The sequence below is a fragment of the Syzygium oleosum genome, unplaced genomic scaffold (assembly GCF_021117445.2).
Source record: "Syzygium oleosum isolate NSW1041296 unplaced genomic scaffold, Sole_v2.1 Sole_v2.02, whole genome shotgun sequence".
NCBI lineage: Eukaryota > Viridiplantae > Streptophyta > Magnoliopsida > Myrtales > Myrtaceae > Syzygium > Syzygium oleosum.
Window position 1 is genome coordinate 14,607,101 of NW_026607486.1, and position 20,182 is coordinate 14,627,282.

Below are 20,182 nucleotides of genomic sequence, written 5' to 3' on the forward strand. Positions count from 1 at the left end.
AAGCGGATAAAAATCATTATCGTACCCAAGTGGTTATGGATAGGATAATAATTTTCCGTATCGCCGCGTATCGAACCTTAGGGATAAGGTCGGATAGTCGTCCAGATACGTTGCCAAATTAGGAATGATTCCTGATTTTGAATATTTAAAAATATTGCGGATATATCGAACATTATCCTAAGATTTCTAAATATCCACATGATATTCACGAAATATTCAAACACCCATATTAGGAAATTAAATATTCTGAAAATATCGGATAATGTTGAATTACCTAATTTGTAGATAACTTCCAAATTCGAATTGTGGATCGGGATCGGACTCGGATGACGGGCGACGCGGCGTCGGCGCGGCGAGTCGACTTTGGGCTGCGACGGTGTAGGGACGCCGCGGCCACGGAACCAACAGGGAACACCGGGATGAACCGAGAGTGGTTCCGGGCAGTGAGCTCTCGCTCTTTCAGGTTCAGCAGCAACGGGACTTGTCGGTTGGCCCTCGCGGTGGTTCTCGATGATTGATAACCTGCAAAACAGAGGGACAACTCCACGATTTGGTGAAAGATCAGCGACGGTAGTGGCAGATCGTCGCGAGGCGCGGGTTTTGAACAACAGGTCTTCAGTGGTGAAGCTCTCTGTGGTGACGGCTTCTTGGTTCGATGGTGAGGCACCGCACTGTCACGATTCTGGTATCGTATCCAGTGTTGACCGAGAAAGAGAGAAAACTTTGTATTGGATGAAACAAAGAGTCCTCCTTAATGTGTATGTTGGAACGTGGGCCTTTGGACGTCTCTATTTTTCCTTTTTTTTGTGATGTGTTCTGTCTTGAGCAAGTGAAATCCTGCAAGAAGAAAGAAAGCTCCTTCTTTTTGCTCGTTGTCTCCTTTTGTCTCTTCGTGAATTCCTCAACGTGTCCACTGCCACGTATTGCTTAGATGAGCGTCAAGGCGGAGCAGATCGTGGGACTTAACCTGAACAGAAACGGCTTGGCTCGTCGTCAAGAGACCTCGCGGCTCGTCTGAGGTGATAACGATAGGATGCGTCTCAGCGGAGAAGGAGCTAGGACACGTGGCTGGACTGAAAAATCGCCGGAATTGCTGTGGGAGCTCGCCTGGGGGCTGTGAAGGTCGTCGGGACTCCGGGTGATGCGGCTGCGAGGTGCGAGACAGGCACGGCGTGGCGGCACGGGAGCGAGGCAGCACAGTGGCGGGACGGCACGGACTCGGTTGAACCAACCCGTGATCACCTCTCTCTCTCCCTTCTTCTCTCTGAAAATTCTGATCTGAAAAACTGTGTTCGAAATTGTGTGTCCTCCCTAAAATCCTGACCTAATGATGTATATATAACACTAATCTAGGTCAATTAGATGGGCTCTCTAGTCCTAATGGGCTTAGGCTTGGGCTTAGATTTTAATTTAATTTAAATGGGCTGAATTAATTAAGGATAATGGGCTGAATTAAGCTCAAATTAAAACAACCGAGCCCGTTTGACTTGTAATTCCCGGCCCTTGCCTTCCGAGCGAGCCGAGTCTCGTTCGATGAAATTTTAAACTCATTCGCCACTGCCAATCTGATGCAAAAAATACAATTAAATTAAATGGACCTAAACTATATGTTTATGCAATTTAAATATTTTTGTTTAGGGGTTAAAAATTTAATCCCTAATTTTCTATGCAAATTACACTAAATGATACGCCAAAATTTAGGTGTCAACACTCACCTCCAACGGAAGACAAAGTAGGCGAACCTTTGAACGGCGATGGGGGTGGACTGAAGGAAGAAACAACGTTTGGCTATGACTGCTGTCCCAACAGTCGGGAGAATATAATAGCAAAGGCTTCAGATGAAACGCACGCAAAGAAGAGGACTTAACCAGAGCACTAGTTCATAAAACTGAACCTAGCACAGAGAGAGAGACAGAGACGGAGATGAGCGGCAGCGGCTCGGTGGCGGTGGCGGAATCATACCCGATGAACAGTGGAGACGGCACATATAGCTACAACAAGAACTCTCACTTTCAGGTTCTTCATTTGACATTAAGTAGATGCATTTCCAAGAAACCATTTCTTCATGTCATGGAGTAAGAGCTAAATGATAGAGTAAACTGTTCTGTCTTTCGCTAAGCTTTGCCTGAATTCAGCTTTTGAAATTACTCTCCGGTTGTTAATTCTCTTGTGACCCTTTATGGCTTCAATGAGAATAAGTATCAAATTACCAAATATCAGACTTGCAATTCTGACGTGCATCGCATAGAGTGGCAACGAACGTCGCCCGGGCGACAATTGACGAGGCGATCGAGGAGAGGCTCGACGTAAAGCGATTTTCTCCTGCTCTGACCACATTCCGAATCGCGGATTTAGGCTGTTCGGTTGGGCCGAACACCTTCATTGCAGTCCAAAACATCCTAGAAGCGGTCCGACACAAGTACGAATCACAAGGCCTCTCCTCCCAACTGCCTGATTTCCAAGTCCTGTTCAACGACCACGCGGCCAATGATTTCAACACCCTCTTCGCTTCCCTGCCATCCGACCGGCTGTACTACGCGGCCGGCGTGCCAGGATCCCTCCACGGGCGACTGTTCCCCAAGGTAGAGGTGGCCACGGGCCGGTTTTGGCCCGGAATCGGCCCGGTCAAACCCGGGCCCGGCCCGTTGACCGGGCCCGCGGTTCGGAACCGGCCCGTGGCATACGGTCCCGGTTCCGGTTCCAGAAAAATTTGAACCGGCCCGGAATCGCTGGTTCCGGGCCGGTTCTGCGAAAAAAAAATTTTTAAGAAAAAAAAAAAAGCTGCAGGCTACGAGCACGAGCTGCGGTGCGAGGCCATCTTTGCGTGGCCACTGCATGCAGCTGCAGTGCGGAGCCATCTTTGCGGTAGCCCTGCGTGACACTGCGGGAGAACGGGCCAACGGCCCAACCAAAAATAAAAATAAAAAAAAATATTTATCTGCAGCGAGGCCTGCAGACGTGCAAGCCCTGCTGCGCCGCAGCACCTTGCGGCCCGTTGGGGCAACGGCTACGCCCCAACGGGCGTTTTTATAATAAAATATAAAAAAAACACATAACCGTTGCAAAATTGCAACGGTTATGTTTTATTTTTTTTAATTCTAAATTTTCTTCTATTTTTTTCCTATAAATTCTCTCAAATTCTCACAATACACACACAATTCTCTCAAATTCTCTCCAATTCTCTTCTCTCAAGTCTCAAATTCTCTCAATACTCGAAATTCTCTCAAATTCTCTGAAATTCTCTCAATTTTCTCAATCCACGCAATTCTTTCTTAATTCTCCCAATTAATCCGCTTAATTCTCTCAATCCATTCGAAAAATGGCAAGTGGAAGTCGAGTGCCAACTGGCAAAGGTAAGAATATCGCGACGGAATCCCATCATTCTTTTGATCCTCGTGAATATGCAGATTTTCAAGATGATGAAATCAACATTTTTCACGATGTGGAGCGCGTCCCGACGCAAGAAAGTTTTCATCCTCCTGCTGAAATATCTACAACAAAGGAAGCGGAACGGGAATTTACATCCGACATTTGGAATCACTTCACAAAAATGGAAAGGTTTGATATCGGTCAAAAAAGGTATGATATAATTTGTAAATATTGTGGAAAAATATATAAATATACAGGTGGACAAGGATATGGAACATTTAAACGACATCTTATGAGCAAACATCCAACCGAAACGGGAATCGATATCGGGCAACAATAAATTTCCGGGTACGTCAATCCTAACACTTCCCCTTTATTTCGTTTTAATGAAAAAACTTATAAGAAAGAATTAGGCAAATTTATTTCCGTTGAGCATTTAGCATTTAATTTTGGAGAAAGATTTGGTTTTAATGAATTTGTACAAAAAGCATGTGCTCCACAAGCAAAACGTGTTTCTAGAAATACAACTAAACGAGTAATTAAAGATCTTTACAAAAATGGAAAAAATGATTTACAAAACTTTTTTATGCAATTTAATGGATGCGTGCATATAGGTAGTGATATTTGGAGTGATCATTGGCAAAATCATTCTTACATGGGCATAACATGTCATTGGATAGATGACGAGTGGACTATTCAAAAAAGAGTTATTGCATTTAGAGTTTTCGATGATCATCATACGGCAAATAATATTTATAGACTAATTAGGCAAGTTTTAGAAGAATATTATTTGCTTAACAAAATTTTTTCAATTGGTTTTGATAATGCCGCAGCAAATACCGCTTCAATTGCCGAGTTAGAAAATATTTGTAAACCCGCTTTTGGCGGAAAATTTTTTCACATTAGATATGCTTGTCATGTTTTAAATTTATGTGTACAAGATGGTTTGAAAACTCTTGATATTTTTCTTCAACCAATAAAAACGACGATTCAATTTTTATGGAAACATCCCAAAAAAATGAAAGAATGGGGTAGATTTTGTAGAGATAATGGCAAAAAGCCAAAAAGATTTCCAAGAGATGTTCCAACTCGTTGGAATTCTACTTTCCACTTGCTTAGTGAATCTTTAGCATATAAAGATTTATTATGTGCATTCATTTCTAATAATATACCTGAGATTAATTTATACCCACAAGAGTGGCATATTTGCCAAAAAAATTTTAGATCTTTTAAAGGTTTTTAATGATGCAACTTATACTTTGTCTGGTGTTTATTATCCTACTACACATTTATTTTTAGTAGAGTGTACTAATATTGTCGGAACTTTTGATGAATATGAAAATGATGTTAAATTACAACATACTATAGTTGCAATGAAAATGAAATGGCTTCATTATTATAGTGAAATTCCCATGATTTATTTAGTTGCTTGTGTTTTTGATCCGCGTTGCAAATTGGATGGCTTAAATGATTTTTTGCGTGCGTATTATCAATGTTTACATTATGATGTGACAAATGTTACAACCATAGTACGTGAGGTTAAAAACGTAGTAATAGAATTATATAATGAATTTTATACTAAATATAATTTAGGTGATATTAGATCTTACCAATATACGGAGATACAAAATGACAGTACAGGTAAAATTAGTAGAGGGTACCAACTTTTATTACATAGACAAAAAAACAAAAGGGAGTAATAGGAAATATTTCTGAATTAGAGAGTTATCTAACCATTTTATTTGAGTTTACTGAAGCCGAAGGTGGTACAGATTTTTTTATTTTGGATTGGTGGAAGAGGCACGCAAGCCAATACCCAATCCTTTCTCTTATTGCAAAACAGATTTTTTCAACCCCTTGTTCCACAGTTGCGGTCGAACAAGCATTCAGTGCCGGAGGTAATATTTTGAACGAACATCGTTCAAGATTAGATCCAGAATCAGTGGAGATGCAAGCTTGTGTTGCTGATTGGACGAAGGCTCAATACCGGCAACAAGAGATAGATCGGAATAATGAATCCGAATTCTTTAACGACGGAGATACTACCGCTACCACTATCGGTACTGGAACGGGTAGTGACGATTGAGGGTAAAAGAACTATTGGAGTTGGCAAATATTTCGGGAACTCTTGTTTCTCATACCGGGTATGCCCACGTGAGCTTAGGGAAACCGAAATATAATCCGACGATATGTGACCTCTGGTCCCCTGCGCATGGAATGCTTAGGTTTTGGGATAATTTTAGGGTATATATATTGTACTCCTTTTTTTTTAAGATCGTTGTAACGAATTGTAATGTGCTTAATGATAATTTATTAAGTTGAAGCCCTCTCTTTCTCTCTTGTCTTTTTGTCTCCAAATTTGAGTACAATTTACATTTTAATCATAATTTATATTGAATAATGTTCTATCACAAGAATAGTATTTTTTTTAATTTTTTTTATTTTCATTTCTGTTTTTCCTTTTCTGTTTTTCTTCTTTTTCTTTTCCTTTTCCTTTTCTGTTTTTCCTTTTTCTCTTTTGTCTTTTTTCCTTGCTTCTGTTTTTTAAAATTATAATTTATATTTTAATTTTTTTTTCTTCCTCCGCGGCCGCCGGCCGGCCATGGCCGGGGCCGGCGCTGAGGTCGCCGGCGTCGGGCGAGGGGGCCCTCGCCGGCGTCGGGCGAGGGCCGCCCTCGCCTGGGCTAGGCGAGGCCGGCCTCGCGCCGACGCCGGCGAGGCGAGGCTCGGCCTTACCCTGGCCAGCGAGGTGGACCTCGCCGGCGTCGGCGAGGCCGGCCCTCGCTGGGGTGGGCGAGGCCGGCCCTCGGCGAGGCTCGACCTCGCCGGCGTCGGGCGAGGCCGGCCTCGCCCGGCCCGGGCGAGGCCGGCCTCGCCCGACGCCGGCGAGGGCCGCCTCGCCTAGAGGCCGGCGACCTCCGCGCCGGCCCCGGCTATGGCCGGCCGCGGAGGAAGAAAAAAAAAAGAAAAGGAAAAGGAAAAGAAAAAAAACAGAAAAAAATAGGAACCGGCCCGGAACCGGTTCCGAACCGGAACCGGCCCGAAACCGGACGGTTCCGGTTCACACTTGGCCACGAACCGGAACCGCCGGTTCCGAACCGTGGCCACCTCTACCCCAAGGCGTCCCTCCATATTGCGCATTCGTCTTATGCGCTTCATTGGCTTTCCAAGATGCCTAAAGAATTGGTTGATCCAAATTCCCCTGCATTTAACAAGGGGAGAGTTCACTACACAAGTGCTCCACGCGAAGTGAGCGATGCTTATGCTTCTCAGTTTGCAAAGGACATGGTGACATTTCTGAGCGCTAGAGGCGAGGAAATTGTGAGTGGAGGCATCATGGTTCTGGTCATGCCCGGGATTGCTAATGGCATTCCTCATTCACGTGTGCCGTCGGGCGTTATGTTCGATCTTTTGGGGTTCAGCTTGATGGATATGGCAAAGGAGGTAAAACTGGAAATTAATGTCAGCACTATTTTCTTTCTTACCAGAATTAGTTATATGTGTGCATGTGTATCAGCATAGTTCAGTTACAGGTCTCGCCAATTTGAATTGAGCGAAAACATAGACGATCCTTCGTTCATGTCTCAGTTGTGCATGTCTTGAGGTGTTTATCATATGCATGTGGACCCTTTGACGGATTTCTTGAGGTTTTGATTCTGTCAATCACTTATATTCTAAGCAAATCCCATTGAGTTTCCCGGACGACCTGATTAAAGTAACTCGGTACGGGGTATAATAAGTGAGGCTCAGGTGGATACATTCAATTTGCCGGTATATGCTACCTCTCCTGACGAGATGACGGCACTGGTAGAGAGTAATGGGTGTTTTAGCATAGAGAGGATGGATTTAGCAGCTCCTAAATCGAAGCTCGATGACTCGGTCGGAGGGCATGTGTGCATGCTGCACTTAAGAGCCGCATTGGAGGGCATCATCAGCAAACATTTTGGAAGCGAGATTATCGACGACCTGTTTGATCGTTTTCTCAGGAAAACTGAGGAATTTTCTGACCATTTAAACTCTGCATTTCTTCAAGGAAGCCAACTGGTAGCGATACTGAAGCGCATATAATGCGCGCCTGAGAGCGAGTTCCGCATTTCTTTTTCTAAATAAAGTTCCGGATATGTACTTTTCTGTTCGAATTCACGTGTCCCATAAAAGGTACTCAAAATCTGAATAAATTGAGGAGATTAGCACTTTCCTAGTCTGATCTTGACAGTACTTGTATTGCATTTTTTCGATGAAGTATCAATGTATTGAACTTTTGGGTACTCTGAGGCTTCGTTAAGCAAGAAGTCATCACCTTCACAATGACATGTATCAAGATGGTGCTTCATCAAGAAATAAAGTCAAGCAGCATTATGTTGCTTGTCCTCGTACATGGGGTAGCTTCGGTACATAATCTTGATTCTGTGATTCTAGAAGTAAACTTGTTAGTTGAATTATGACGTGTTGGCTTTGTATACGATTGAGCTTGACTGCGTAACTTCTTTCGATTTATCCCACAAGAAAAGAAGAAAGAGAGAAACTAGGTAGATTGTATTGTGGGACCTAAACTTGCGAGCGTAAATGATTACTTCACCGGAAGCTGATTTCCAGACTGTAGATTTTGGTGCAGTGAGAAAATGAATAGCAAATCATTCTGCTCCTATTTTAAAGATAACCCTGTACTTTTCTCATCAATATGATCTTCAAATTCCTCATAAGAAAATCTTGTTAATCTCCTCTGTGCTACGGCGTGCTCCATTCCCATGATAATAGCTGCGGCAAACTTTTGCCACATCAGCCATGGCTAGAGCATGATCTATTCTCAAATTCCATGACAAACCTAATCTGATGCGGCATCATCTGGAGCTGTTGTCTGAGATTACAGAAATGTTATTATGTTCAAATCCACCAGCATTAGGAATCCAAGGAACCTATGGCATGGAAGAATAACCGTCGTACACAGAAATTTATGGGGTATGCAAAGTTTATCGTGATATTATGGAAAATATCAATTCAGAGAGACTATAAAGAGTGAACAACTGTTATACATTACCATTATGTACAGAAAGATGTAATGCACGCACAAATAGCAGCCAGAATGTTATTTAAGCTTTGCTACACAAAAGCAGGAATTTAGGAGTACTGTTGCCTACACATTTGCACAAGACCCAAATACGACAACTCTCGTTTCTTCAACTGAGAAAATATCCGAGTTGGAGTTCTCAATTCAGACGCAATCCACGGGTAAAGTAGTCTTCAAGAGTGGATCTGCGAGCAGTTATCCTACCTCGTTTTTCCTTCTTAATTTGGATTAGTTTATCATATACACACCAAGGAAAGCTAAGATAATGATCTCGCTTTAAACCCTCGTTATAGCAACCCCAATAATCCGGGTGATACGTGACATGATACCACGCAGACGCTTTTGCATATTCATCAACAGGCTCAGAATACGAACCACTTCCCTTATCATTAAACCAGGTCCGAGCTTCCTTTCTCAGGGATTTTACAGCCGCAGTTATGGATTCAGCGTCCCTCCTCCTGGTGAAAGATTTGGACATTTTCATTATGCAACCACTAAGTATTTCAGCCTCTGTGCTAATCCCATAGTACTCCATCAGATTCCCCAGCTTGTAATCATAATTGCCCTTGTGATAGAAAGCGTCATCGACATATTCCTCAAATCCGTCCACTTCCATATCTGGGTCATAAGATTGCCTCGCCAATTCCAGCGTGAACTTTCGAATAGAGCTTGATGCAGATGCTAGATCTTTGACTTCCTGGAAAAGCTTTCCGATCACATTATTGGATGGGTAGCTGGACTTGTCAAGCTTCTCCATGAAGTCTGGGTATTCTTTGGCATACAGATTAGGAGGTATCACAGCAGGTACACCAGTTTTTGGGAAGTCAACGGCAATAGAGAAAAGTTTTGCAAGCTCTACACATTCAGAGCTCATGGCCTTTTCAGGCTTACTATCTGCAAAGACGGTGTGGGCATTGGCAATAATTCCAAGGCTGTCATTAAGTATGTAGTTTACAAAGTACTCCTTCACTTCCTGTTTAAGCAACACAACCACAAAAGGATTTTAATTAACCCCCATATCCATAGAGCATTACAAGAGAAATCAAGAGGCGAATTTCAAAATGCAATTCATTGATTTCCGGCACATTGATCATCAATAACCTTACAAAAATAAGTACACTCAGATATACATCTTCTCTTAAGATTTTGTGGCACCACCGCCAATTGATCTAAAAGCTTAAGCTATTAAATGAAGACGTGATTTATTATTTAAATATTTTAACACTCCTCATGCTTAGTTTGGTCTTTTTGCATAATACTAAGCGTAGACATCTTCAATTGGGAAGGCAAATAGGGTCTGGAACGATTTGAACTCAGGACCTCCAGCTCTAATACCACATAAGATTTTGTGGGACCACCGCCAATTGTTCTAAAAACTTAAGTTGTTAGATGAAAGCGGGGTTTTTTAGTTAAATATTCTAAAAATTCCCAATGTTTAAAAAAAACCCGTTCATTTCATCGTTAAGGAAAGGAAATGTTCCGCAATGCAAAAGAACAATGCATGAACCCATCTTAGTAAACATATATGCATGGGCAAGTATAGGTGTGCAGGTAGATGCTTATTGCCACAGTACCAGCATTTCCAGCAGAATCAATCTTAATAAAACAACAATACCAGTCAAAGAACGGAAGCCTCATAACAACTACCACCTCAAAGAACAAGGAATTCCCATCAGCAGTGAAGAGTGAGTACCAAATCGAAGGTCAAGAAGGTAGGCAAAGTTTGACTTATAGAGTCACGTTGGAACAAAACTTATTATAAAGATCTATAGATGCTTTCCATAAAACCCATGCATCATTATCGTAAATGATAACTTCCAAACCCCAATTTAAGAAAAGCCATAGTTCAAACAAGCTAACGGCTAACCCCAAAGCATGAGCCCAATCCTATTCCCCCCAAAAGCAAGGATGAGTTATCATGGTATGGATCTCTACTCTCTAGAAGAGTTTCTCCGCAAGGAGGAAATTAAATGGACCGACCTACGGTACATCTGATTTCGGATCATCAATATTTCCTATGATGCCCAGCCTTCTAGATCAGGAGAAAATACCAGTGGTAAGGTAGTTTCACTTGGTGTATGAGCATAATGCTTTCCATGATCATACACTTTAATCCATGACTTCCTATTACATTGGTATTTCCTAGATTAAAATCAAATTTAACATAGCAGATTCACATATTTTTAGATTCACAACCGTCAGAATATAAACAAAACCCGTGCATCATTTTCAGTAAGCCTACCTTTTCATTCCCTCATCTTTACTTAAGAAATTAGCTATGTCCCTCCAGAACAGTCGCTTGAACTGCATCCAAGCACAATCATGCATACTAGAATTTTCCTGGTACCGCACTTAACAGTGCCTGACCATATACACCTCTGAATTTGGCAAAATATTTGAAATGTTGAAATAGGGTTTCAGCACCTATGAAGTGGCTCTGTAGTTTATAGACACATTTAATGAGTGGCTCTTTCCCTAATCTATGTTACTTGGAGCCAAGTCCCAGTAACATAGCCCCTAATCATAGGTAAACCCAAATCCCAGACAAGACAACACTAGAGCCTCAAATGCTTCATTAATCAATTATTTACCATAATTGGTTTTAGTTTCCCTACAAAGGTTCATATCACTTTGGGTGCAGTGACAGCCGAAGTTGAGTGAGCAATATTTGGCGGTTAGCTTTTAGGGCAGAAGATGAATAGAGGCATTGATAAACTAGGAAAGCCTCCAAACAAGCAAACATTAATGAGTTACATGTGGAGAATTCTGAGTGCAAGTCCTTTCCAGGGACTTCTCATAGAATAGTCCGGGTCAAACAACTAATTCCATGTTATGTAAGGCATAACCAGATCTTCGACTTTAAGAATCCCATTGACCTAATGGTTGAATTAATCCCACTCATGCTCAACTGTTTGCTTAGTGACTAATTTTCAAGCTATCATCTGCTTGCAGAGGGTGCAAATTTTAGCTTCTCGAGGGTTCTTCCAACCCAGGGAAGGAAGTGCACAAATTTAGAAGTAAAGAACCAATAAGAAACCAAAACAAAATAGCAGGGCTGGCATGACATATTGCTCACATGCCAAATTCCTCAATGAGGACAAAATACTATCCAAGCATCATGTCAGACATGCCAAGTCGAATGAAAAGAAAGAGAATGCCAAGATGACGGATGCTAGATGTATTGCCTATTATGACTGCAAGCTGTTAAAAACATTTCACAGTATCAGAAAAAAGTCAATACAAGATGTAGAATTCCCTGAAAATCCTGAGAAAAAGCATTACCTCAATAGTGACATCGTGATCCAACTTCTCACTTGGGGCAGGTGTGTAATCCATAGGTTGTATCTGGCGATGCGGGACTAATTCTGAGTCCCAGGAGACAAAGTAGACATCTCCATCCAAATCACTCCCTGAACACTCATTGGGATGAGGCCTATTTCGTTCAAGAAGTGCAATATGCATTAAGAAAGAGAAATTGTCTGAGATGATCATCATTATAAGTACAGATCGATATCATTTATTGCTTTCTACTTTTATCTATTAACAATGTGTTTGGGACGATTAGAAGTAGAAGACAGTTAACCCAAATTACCCGAATTATGGGGAAGGAAATTTTTGCCTCTTCTTTTAACTAGTAGAATTAAAGGGAAAGATTAGGTGTTTATCCAGAACCAGAACTATCAGAAGCACAGAACAACAGCATAGTAGAGGATGTTTCTTAGCAAAGTTGCATCACATGTACACAAGATCGACACATGAGCCTCGGATCGGTGAACTCAAACCGCATATAAGAAAGAGACAAACCAGGAGCAAGATTAACAAAAGTTCAAATATGGCCAGCAAATCCCACTGGATAAACATTCAAGCATTTATTCTCATAGAAAAGCAGACCCAAAACTATTTCTAAAGAAAAAATGTCAAAATTATCCTTGGCTATGTAAAATGAGGAAAAAATTAAATTCGGTTACACATCAGATCAATTATTTTAGACCTAGTACAAACATAATATTAGAAATTTTACACCTTATTACTATGACCAGACCAAATCAAAACAATGGTCAAAGATCCGCAACCAAAAGCAAAAACAAGTCCAAAATGGATCCATGACAAGTGCCAGTGCAACTGAGTCATTGCAAGCCAATAGCAAGGCATGTTAGAGTCATACCTTTTTCCCTTTTGTGGAAAAACAACACAATCCACCATATGATGTAAAGCTGGCACATCTATAGCAGTTAGAACACGCACGTCACCTGGATGTAAGCAAGGATTCTTGGCAACGACTACTTTTCCCTGTACAACAAATCTTTGATCTGAGTCAGTACCAATGAACATGATCGACTCATCCCACATCTGTCCTTTTGTTCTACCGGAATACTGCACAAACACCTGACCATATTCCAAAGTTCGGGTTTCGTCAAGGCATCCCATCATTGATCTTCCTTCAGGAAGAAATATCCTTGTTTTTGTCCGCAATTCAAACAATTTAGTTGCTCTGAATGTTCGCAGCATCATCGATAGAAATGGCTCAGCATCAGGCTTATAACCGCACTTTAGCATTTCTTTGAGAATGTTACCATTCTCGCCGGGGGACATTAAATCTAGAGCCTCTTGTGCTCGTAAGGGATCAACTAAAATAGCATTTAGCTGATCTACAGCATTTTTTTGTTTTTTCTCGAACACATGATCTGGAACGCCAAGTGTTGAGAGAAGAGTGATCAGCTGGCGATTAAGAAAGCAAGGCTGATATTTGCTCCATGCCAAGACATTTAGCTTTGTCTCATTTGATTCATACTTGGACATGCTCTTTCTGAGTGATAGTTTAACACACGATGTCGGATCAACAGCTACAACACCTTTATATCCGCCATAGCGAATTTGAAATGCAGAAGGAGTATAGCCCTTGAAGCCACATTTTCTTGCAACTTTCCGTGCGAACTCTCCAGATATTTTCCCGATTCCATCAGAAAAGATATAATCTTTATTCTCAACATATGATTTGACTTCAACATCCGGAATGACTTCAACTTCACGTCTACCTACATTGAGAGTTTCAGTAGACGAACTCAAGGATTGGCCAAGTCTTGAGGCATATTTTGCCACATTTCTTATTTCACTGAAATCACCCATCTTTGCCCTAATAGTTTCAGCAGTACATCCATTTGTTGGAGCAAACATCCAAGCAGAATTTTCACGTAACTGACTGGATGAGAAGGCAAGAAATTCAAACTTCTTATTACCTATTCTTATGCCATTCTTCAGTATAGAAAGGATCCTTTCATATATATCTGTCCTTCCATGTCTCGAAGCAGTGCGAGGAGATAAATCAGTTGAATGTATTTTATCCAAGTCCTCATCCACAAAAGAAATGCGGATAAAATTGTCAATGTAATCAGAATAACTCCGCAATACATGATTTGAGACATTAATTTCTGGACCGAAAAAATACACCCTGCATGGTGTTATTTGCACCCTATGTACATAAACCAAGCCAGCATCTAATGTAATTGAAGACAGTCTTGTAGAATGCTGTGAAGTGAGATATTTCTTGTGCTGTTCAATCAGCCACTTTGAAGGATCATAACAACATTCTTTCAAATGGAACAGTCTGTCTAAGGCATCTAGGATTATGTCCAGGTCCATCCTCCGTGGATCAACCATTCGATAAAAGGAAGAATCAAGACAAGGTCCGGCTAGACAGCCATTCTGAACTAACAAATTGATCTTAAAGACAACGTCATAAGGCAAGTCAACTCCTCTGGGAGGGCCTACAATTGGAACTAGATCCACACTGCAGGAGAAAGGAGAACCGCTTTCCATAGAAATTGTTCCATCGGTTTCCTTATAAATGACGAAGTTCTCATGAAAATTTGGAAGCGGATATTCACAAGGAATTTCTAAACATACAGCAGAAGACTGGCCAATGCAAGCTGATGGAGTAAAATCAGTTGCTCTCACCCACTGGTCATCAGAGCCATCTACAAAAAAGTTGTAGAGACGACTCTCCAAAATATTCTCTGAATGCTGAACAACTTTTTTACGAATAAAAGGAGCCCCGTACAGCTAACATCCACAAGAACAAAATTTACAGAAATATATTAGGTCCTCCTCTATCATAAGCAGCATACCATGAAGAAAAGCATGTATGTGCAAGCGGGATGTGCAAGCATAAGAAAATAGATGAAGGACCGGTTTCTTTAATGTCAGTGAAGGTGAAAGTGAAAGTGAAAGTTTGGGGCTGAAGCCGAAGCCCCCAAAGCTGACTCTTATAAAGGAAAATCCATGATGTCCACCAATATATTTACCTCCATGGAACATTTGCCACTACGCCAAAAGTGTAAAGTTATAAACCTCTAATGCTCTAAAACATTCAAAAGTTCCAAATTAGCCAGATGCCAGAATATGATCAGCACATATGAAATATTATCACTATCACTGAAGGGAACTTGTGTACCCTGCTTAGCCTCCTACTTAACCAACCTTGACATGATCCAGAAGTTCGTTAAGAGCAATTAACAAAACGCGAATCAGACAAGAGTCTTCATCTAACATTAACATGTAGCCTACGAAGATTGGAATTATTTAATTTAACAAGATGCATGATTCCTAAAATCAAGAAACAACAACCTCATGAAAAATTATGATCATCGACCTCCAAGCTTTATCCTTTAAGAATGTCTACAAAATTCTATCATGTCTAGTTGTGATTTTAACTGTGCCTTAGTAAGTTCTCAAATGCTGAGATTCAGTTGGGAAACTATCAGCCGCGGAAGATGGCATCGAATGCCATAAATCTTGAAGTCATAACCTTTCAATTGTTGCAATCAAGTCTTCCTAACCAAAACATTTTTGATTTCTCTTGTGCGGCAGCCTGTCTCAAGCTACCCCGTCTGCATTTCAGGAAGAATGTAATTAAATAATTTTTCAAAAGGTCCAAAATTTGATTGCACATATTTAAATGTGCAGAACTTGCTTCATTGTATACACAATTTTACGACTTCTAATACATTTTTCCCTATCAATCAAATAGCATGCAACCTAAATACATGGTAGCCCTTAACGTGATCTGTAACGGGTGTACCACCAGTGGTCCCTATACTTTTGCCCCAAAATCAAAATTATCCCTCTACTTTTTTTCTCCCAATTCAAACGCATCCCTTTATTTAAAATGTTCCATGTTACTCCCTCGATTATATGTTTTCTCTTGTTTGCATGGATAGTCGGATTACTAAGTTGGACGTCAGAGCATGCACGCTATCTTATGATTCATGGAATTTTTTTTATGTGGCGCCATAAAGGAACTGCATCAAACAACATAAAAATTGGAAAAAAAAAAAACAGATTGAGACAGGAGCATGGACTCATGGCCATGGCCACTTGATCTGGAGCATGCAGCCAGGGCCGCTTGAGCTCGTGGCCTCCATGACCACTAGATTTGGAGCTCGCCAAACCTTGAGCTCGCGGCCATGGCTGCCAGATCTGGAGCTTGCCATGGCCGCTCGAGCTCGCAGCTGCCATGGCTACCAGATCTGGAGCTTGCCATGGCCGCTCGAGCTCGCAGCTGCCATGGCTACCAGATCTGGAGCTCACCAAACCTTGACCTCGCAACCACCATGGCTACTCATGCGTGAGGTTTATTTTTTCCATATCTGGGATTTGAGGGCGGTAGGAGATGGAGGCCACTTAGTAATTGGTGCGTCAATAGAACAAGTTCTTGATTTCCAAACTAAATCCATGTGCATCCTAAAATGAAAATTTCAACCATATCTTTTCTAAAGAGCCGTCTTCCACAATCTCTCTCTTAATTTACAAAGTTGTTTTTGTCTAAGTCTCCCTTCAACATCCATTTTACTGGTCCATTTTTCAAGAAATTCCTTGCAGAATGTAGATACTGGAGAGCTCATCATTCACTCCCACAAACTCACTACCTTGACCCTTCATTGCAACCTAGCTCAATGACCCTTGGGTCCCAAGACAAGTGGCTGAACCAGAATTTTCCTAGTCGCAACCAGAGCCGACCAATATTGTTTGGAGTTATGCCAGCCATTTCTGTGTCAAGAAAAGGTCTCGGCAAGCTATCTATGTTCATGAGACTTTTGATCCAGGCAGAAATACCATGAAGGTTAAACAAACAAACAAACAAAAACATGTTCTAAATAAGTTATCATCAAGTCGTCAACTGGGAGCCAGAAATAGCCCCATTTAGAGAGCTAAAAATCAAATCCCAACACTATGGGGAAGAATGTAGTACGAAGAATTTTAATTTCATTGGAATTAGGATATCACGTGCAAAACGATGTCCGATCAAATGTAAAAACCAAATATGGGTAGTAGGATAAATCACAATATTAGCACAAAAGAATAAATCAGTCTCTCACGATCTGAATAAGTCGACTCACCTGAATCACAAGATGCATTGTTATATGGCCTCTTGCACGGTGGAGCTCAATCTGCCAAACATTTTCATAGGGTAACTCGAGCTTATACTCCGTATTGTAATAAGACAAAAGGAAGCAGAATTTTCTTGGCCCAATCCCAAAATTTACAGAGACATTCACCCCTTTCCATAGAGTAGAGAACCTTTTAGCTGATACCTGGCAGCCAAAATGCAAAGTGATACCTTCCATTGAATGCGAAAGGGTTCTTGGCCTTTGTATAATATCTTGCTCAACGCTGCGAGCAGTTAGATAAGAACGCCCGTACCACAAATTTCTTTGACTGGCCAATGAAATAATCAGCTCAGCATATCGAGCATTCTTAAATTGGACAATAGCAAATGATCGAACCCCACGTTTGTCCTGTCTAACTTTGATGGCATAAACAGTATCTCTGCCAGTCCTTTGCTCCAGGAATTCCCTGACTATATCTGCAGTCACTAATGAAGGGAATCCGTGTACGTTTATAGTCTTACCCATTCAACCGATGCAAACTTTATAACACTCTGTTACACCATATCAAGGACATCACCAGCAATGACAGAAGAACACCAGCCTAGGGCCTTCGAAAAGCACATTGGACCATTCAACTCCAAGCATGAAGTTCGCAATACTGAAAGGTGAAAAAATGAGGCAGGAAACATGAAAATTTATATAAACTAATGGTTGCCTCAAACTACCATGAATCATCATAGCGATTGATTATCAAAAGAACATTTGATCACTGCTATTAGAAAAGCACTCAAGGAAACAATTTACAAGCATAATGGGGATCAATCAGCATTGTGCACATTAAGTAAAAGAGTGACCAGCATCAGAAAAACATGAAAACAGCCTACAAGTGTAGGCAACCATATCGACACATGACAGTGATGCACTCTAGTTCCAAATAATAAAATTGCGTTCCCGAAAAGATTTACATGTTGAAAATCATGAATACTTCAAGGAAGCAAAATAAGGAATTCAAAATAAGAATATCATTGGGACATTCACAGCACTTCAAGTCCTTAACCTGCAATAGAATCATATAAAACTGCAACCAACTCACTATTGTGAAATCATGTGCACTTTAATCATTCAGGCGAAGCTCATCTGGAGAGAATGAGTCTTGCAGGAGAAGTATTGTTAAAGGTAGTTAGCACTTTGCATCAGCTGCCGGCTATTCTATCATAACCAATTCTGTATCTTGGCACAAATCAAAATGACAGAGAGAAATCACTTGTTCGCAACTGTTGTCGCTTAAATCTCGGATCCATGCTGATAAAGGTATCCACAAAGACCCAAGATGTGTCGATCCCAATCAAACTTAAGTCAAATTTCAAGCAGCAGAAGTTCTCAGGATGCTGTCCAAGCATGTTCGTGAATGGAACAACAGGGCCAAACTGAGCTTTCCAACGAACAAATTGTTAAAAGCGGTGAAACAGAAGGAATTTCTAAACCTTTCCCAATGGTACTTCGACAGGCATACAAAAGAAATAGATAATCCGCTTTTCTCCACTAGGAATGAAAAGTGCCAAGATGAATACCCCCCCATAAGTCCATAATGCTATGTTAAATTGCAATAAAGATTAATAGATTCACCATGATATGCTTCTTGAAAAATTCCTCCTGAGTCAATGCTTATATTTTATAGTTGAGAAAAGATTGCAATTCTAACATTCACTCTAGAACATAAAACGAACAAGGAAGCAGAAATTCCTTTTGGATGGGGAAATTTCACGGCCACGGGTGGCCATAATTCTCAAATGTCCAGAGTTTTTCTTTCCCAATTACAAAAAACTTTCGAAGAAGTTGCACACAAAACACATCAAACTGCAAAAAGTGTAAAGTCCCATCTTGGTAACGACAGGGTCACAATTTAGCATTTCAGCACAAGCAGCAAAAGAGGACATATATCAACACGAATAGCATGAAACGTAGTACCCTACACGCCCCTTGAGCAGCAGAACCGATCAACACAATAGAAAGTAAACCATCACCAGCACACGCTTGTGTTCTTATTCGCTTCCCCGTTTTTATCTCTTCTTTCCCCCAATTTCCTGTCTAGGAACTTGCTCAAGACCAAACCCGACACACGAAAAGGACCACGATCATGGGAGCACCAAGCCCCGATTCCCAAGCACCATCTCACTCCAAGAAGCAAAATTAACACAATGTAGCTTCTCCGAACCAAACCACACCCACACACACACACACACAAAAAAAAAAATACCGCGAGATCCACACATGATCGCAAACGATCTTCACACGGAGTTCGCAGCACAGCGAGAGAAAAAAAAAGAAAACGGGTATCATCAAAAACCCAAACTTGACTGACAAGAAGAAGAAGAACAAGAGGCCCAGTTACCAGGAAGAGCTCGCACAGCAGTGAAGGAAGAAGGGTCCGTCTCCGCGGTGACAGAGGAGCGGAAAAGAGAGCGCCAGGGAGAAGATGGAGCGTCTCCTCCGTCGTCGTCGTCAACCCCGAGTCAACCTCTCAGTCAACAACAACAACAACGCACCACACTGCACTCAGTCAACCAATCTTTTGCTCCCAGTCGCTACCCAATCTTTATACTGACAGGAGAGAGAAGGGGTGATGGAGAAAAAGCCGGGATTCCCTCCTTCGCGTGGGCCATTCTTGCTGACGAACGACAACGTGACCATCCTGCATGACCGGATGAACTCCTTCCTTGTTAAGGAAGGTGTTGGCCTCGGGACCCGCACCCGGAGAGAATATTACCGTACTGCCACGTTTCGAGAGGTGGACTGCTGCTCCTCCTATTATGCCCCTTTTCTCATTTTCCTTTCACCTTTTTATTTTCTTTCTACCTTTGGACCCTCTTGGGAAGGCCCTCCTAAATCAATTGGCAATAAAAATTACTCCGTTTGATTTTGTAAAAAATTAATTTCCGTAAAAAATATCGCTTGTGTTAACTCGTAAAAATAAATAAGCAAAGAGGCATTTTTATTATCCACGAAAATATTTATTTATAAATTATTATCGATAATGAAAATATTTTTTATTGACTAAAACAAGCGATCATTTTTAATAAAATATTTTTCAAATCATTCGCCATTCGCGAAAATAACGGTGCCTAATTTTTCAAACCGTGTTTGCTTGATGTGATATTAATGCCCCATGAGATTAATTGGACACAAGTAAAAGGATTATAAATGTCATAACTTTCGTACGGCGCTCATTTTAGTGTCAAAATTTTTCGACGGATCACTGAAAATTACGTCGATGTGTCTATTCAGGCCCGACAAAGAAAGTGTGCCTATCCCAGCGAATCCTCTTTTGCGATCTTTTGAATTAATTTTTTATAACAAC

The 20,182-nt window shown here is 41.2% G+C and overlaps 2 protein-coding genes across 2 annotated transcripts; one reads left to right on the top strand and one right to left on the bottom strand.

Moving 5' to 3' along the window:
- Nucleotides 1–1,923: 1,923 nt before the first annotated feature.
- On the top strand, nt 1,924–7,637 carry LOC115667919 (loganic acid O-methyltransferase-like). Its single transcript, XM_056308100.1, has 4 exons — nt 1,924–2,016; nt 2,235–2,582; nt 6,490–6,812; nt 7,098–7,637. The coding sequence occupies exons 1-4, from the start codon at nt 1,924–1,926 to the stop codon at nt 7,435–7,437; spliced, it is 1,104 nt and encodes a 367-aa protein (XP_056164075.1). The 3' UTR covers nt 7,438–7,637.
- Nucleotides 7,638–8,374: 737 nt separating this feature from the next.
- On the bottom strand, nt 8,375–19,519 carry LOC115686895 (RNA-dependent RNA polymerase 1-like). Its single transcript, XM_030612310.2, has 5 exons — nt 19,217–19,519; nt 16,834–17,482; nt 12,603–14,497; nt 11,720–11,870; nt 8,375–9,410 (listed from the first exon to the last, which is right to left on the bottom strand). The coding sequence occupies exons 2-5, from the start codon at nt 17,347–17,349 to the stop codon at nt 8,577–8,579; spliced, it is 3,396 nt and encodes a 1,131-aa protein (XP_030468170.1). The 5' UTR covers nt 17,350–17,482; nt 19,217–19,519; the 3' UTR covers nt 8,375–8,576.
- Nucleotides 19,520–20,182: the final 663 nt, after the last annotated feature.